Below are 1,312 nucleotides of genomic sequence, written 5' to 3'. Positions count from 1 at the left end.
TGATTTATTGTAGAGATGAGGTCTCACTGCCCAGGCGGGTCTCGAACCTGCGGGCTCAGGCAATCCACGGGATCAGCTATTGAGGGCTATCTCCACAGTGTGCTGGAGGATAGCTAGAGCTGGCCAGCGCAAGCAGAGCGTACAGTGGGGCCAAATTGTTGCTGTTAGCACAAATGGCACTAGAGGTAGAGCGTCTGTCACCCAGCCCTTCTACCTGAGTCAGAGGGTAGCTTAGCTAGGACACTGGTAATGCTAGCTCATAGGTACTTTTGTGAAAACTAAAAAAAATAACCCTCTTCCTCAAGGTGCTCCGCTTACATCTGTTGGGAAATTGTAGGATGCCAATTTTGTTAAGGAAAACGACTTGACTGTTCTCCACAATATGAAGGTGACCCTTCGATGTGGTGCACTTGGGTACCATGGGTCGTGAACCATACGTGGTGACCCCACCAGGATCCCTGACTTGCCCCTCCTGTGGGATGGTCCTGCTCCCTCCTGGCCTGTTGCCATGATAACCTCCCCTTCCCTCTGTATCTCCTGGCAAGGTGCCAAGACTGGTTGGAGGCTTTGCACTGGTACAACACTGCCCTGGAGATGACAGACTGTGATGAGGGCGGTGAGTACGACGGGATGCAAGATGAACCGCGGTACGCACTCCTGGCCAGGGAGGCCGAAATGCTGTTCACCGGTGGCTGCAGGCTGGAGAAGGACCCACAGAGATCCGGTAGGGCCTGACAGCGCTGCCCCTGGATGAGTCTTTTTCTCCAGGAAGGGAATTTATGGAGCTCTCATGAAGATGAACATTTGTATTTTAATGGTTATAGATTAGAGTTTTTATGAGGGTTTCTTTTGTAACTTTAAAAATTGCACTGAGATTTTTCATAACATAAAATTCACCATCTTCAAGTGTACAGTTCAGTGGCTTTTTAGTATTGTCACAGTGTTGTGAACCATCACCACTTTGTAATTCCAGAACATTTCCATCACCCCAAAAGAAACCCTATACCAGTTAGCAATCACTCCCAATTCCTTCCCCCAACCCTTGGCAACCACTAATCTACTTTCAGTCTGTATGAATTTATCTATTCTGGACATTTTATATAAATGGAATCATACAATATGTAGCTTTTTGTGACTGGTTTCTTTCTATTGAAATAATGTTTTCAAGATTCATCCATGCTGTAGCATGTATCAGTACTTCATTCCTTTTTACTTTTTTTATTTTTTATTTTTATTTTTTGAGTTGGAGTCTCACTCTGTCACCCAGACTGGAGTGCAGTGGCCGCTCCCGGCCACCGCGGCCTCGACCTGC

General features: G+C 46.8%; 1 protein-coding gene across 2 annotated transcripts in view; it reads left to right on the top strand.

The window, feature by feature from the left end:
- The window catches only part of EEF2K (eukaryotic elongation factor 2 kinase), a 67,086-nt gene that overhangs the window by 63,439 nt on the left and 2,335 nt on the right, over positions 1-1,312 (top strand). For both annotated transcript variants that reach the window (XM_008061768.1, XM_008061769.1), the window contains one exon: positions 546-724. In XM_008061768.1, the coding sequence (XP_008059959.1) occupies positions 546-724 (179 nt within the window). The remainder of the gene's footprint in view (positions 1-545; positions 725-1,312) is intronic.

The sequence above is a fragment of the Carlito syrichta genome, unplaced genomic scaffold (genome assembly GCF_000164805.1).
Source record: "Carlito syrichta isolate Samal-C Ts95f unplaced genomic scaffold, Tarsius_syrichta-2.0.1 Scaffold305573, whole genome shotgun sequence".
NCBI classification, from domain to species: domain Eukaryota; kingdom Metazoa; phylum Chordata; class Mammalia; order Primates; family Tarsiidae; genus Carlito; species Carlito syrichta.
The sequence above is the reverse complement of the archived record's forward strand: the minus strand, read 5'-3'. Positions and strand labels throughout refer to the sequence as shown.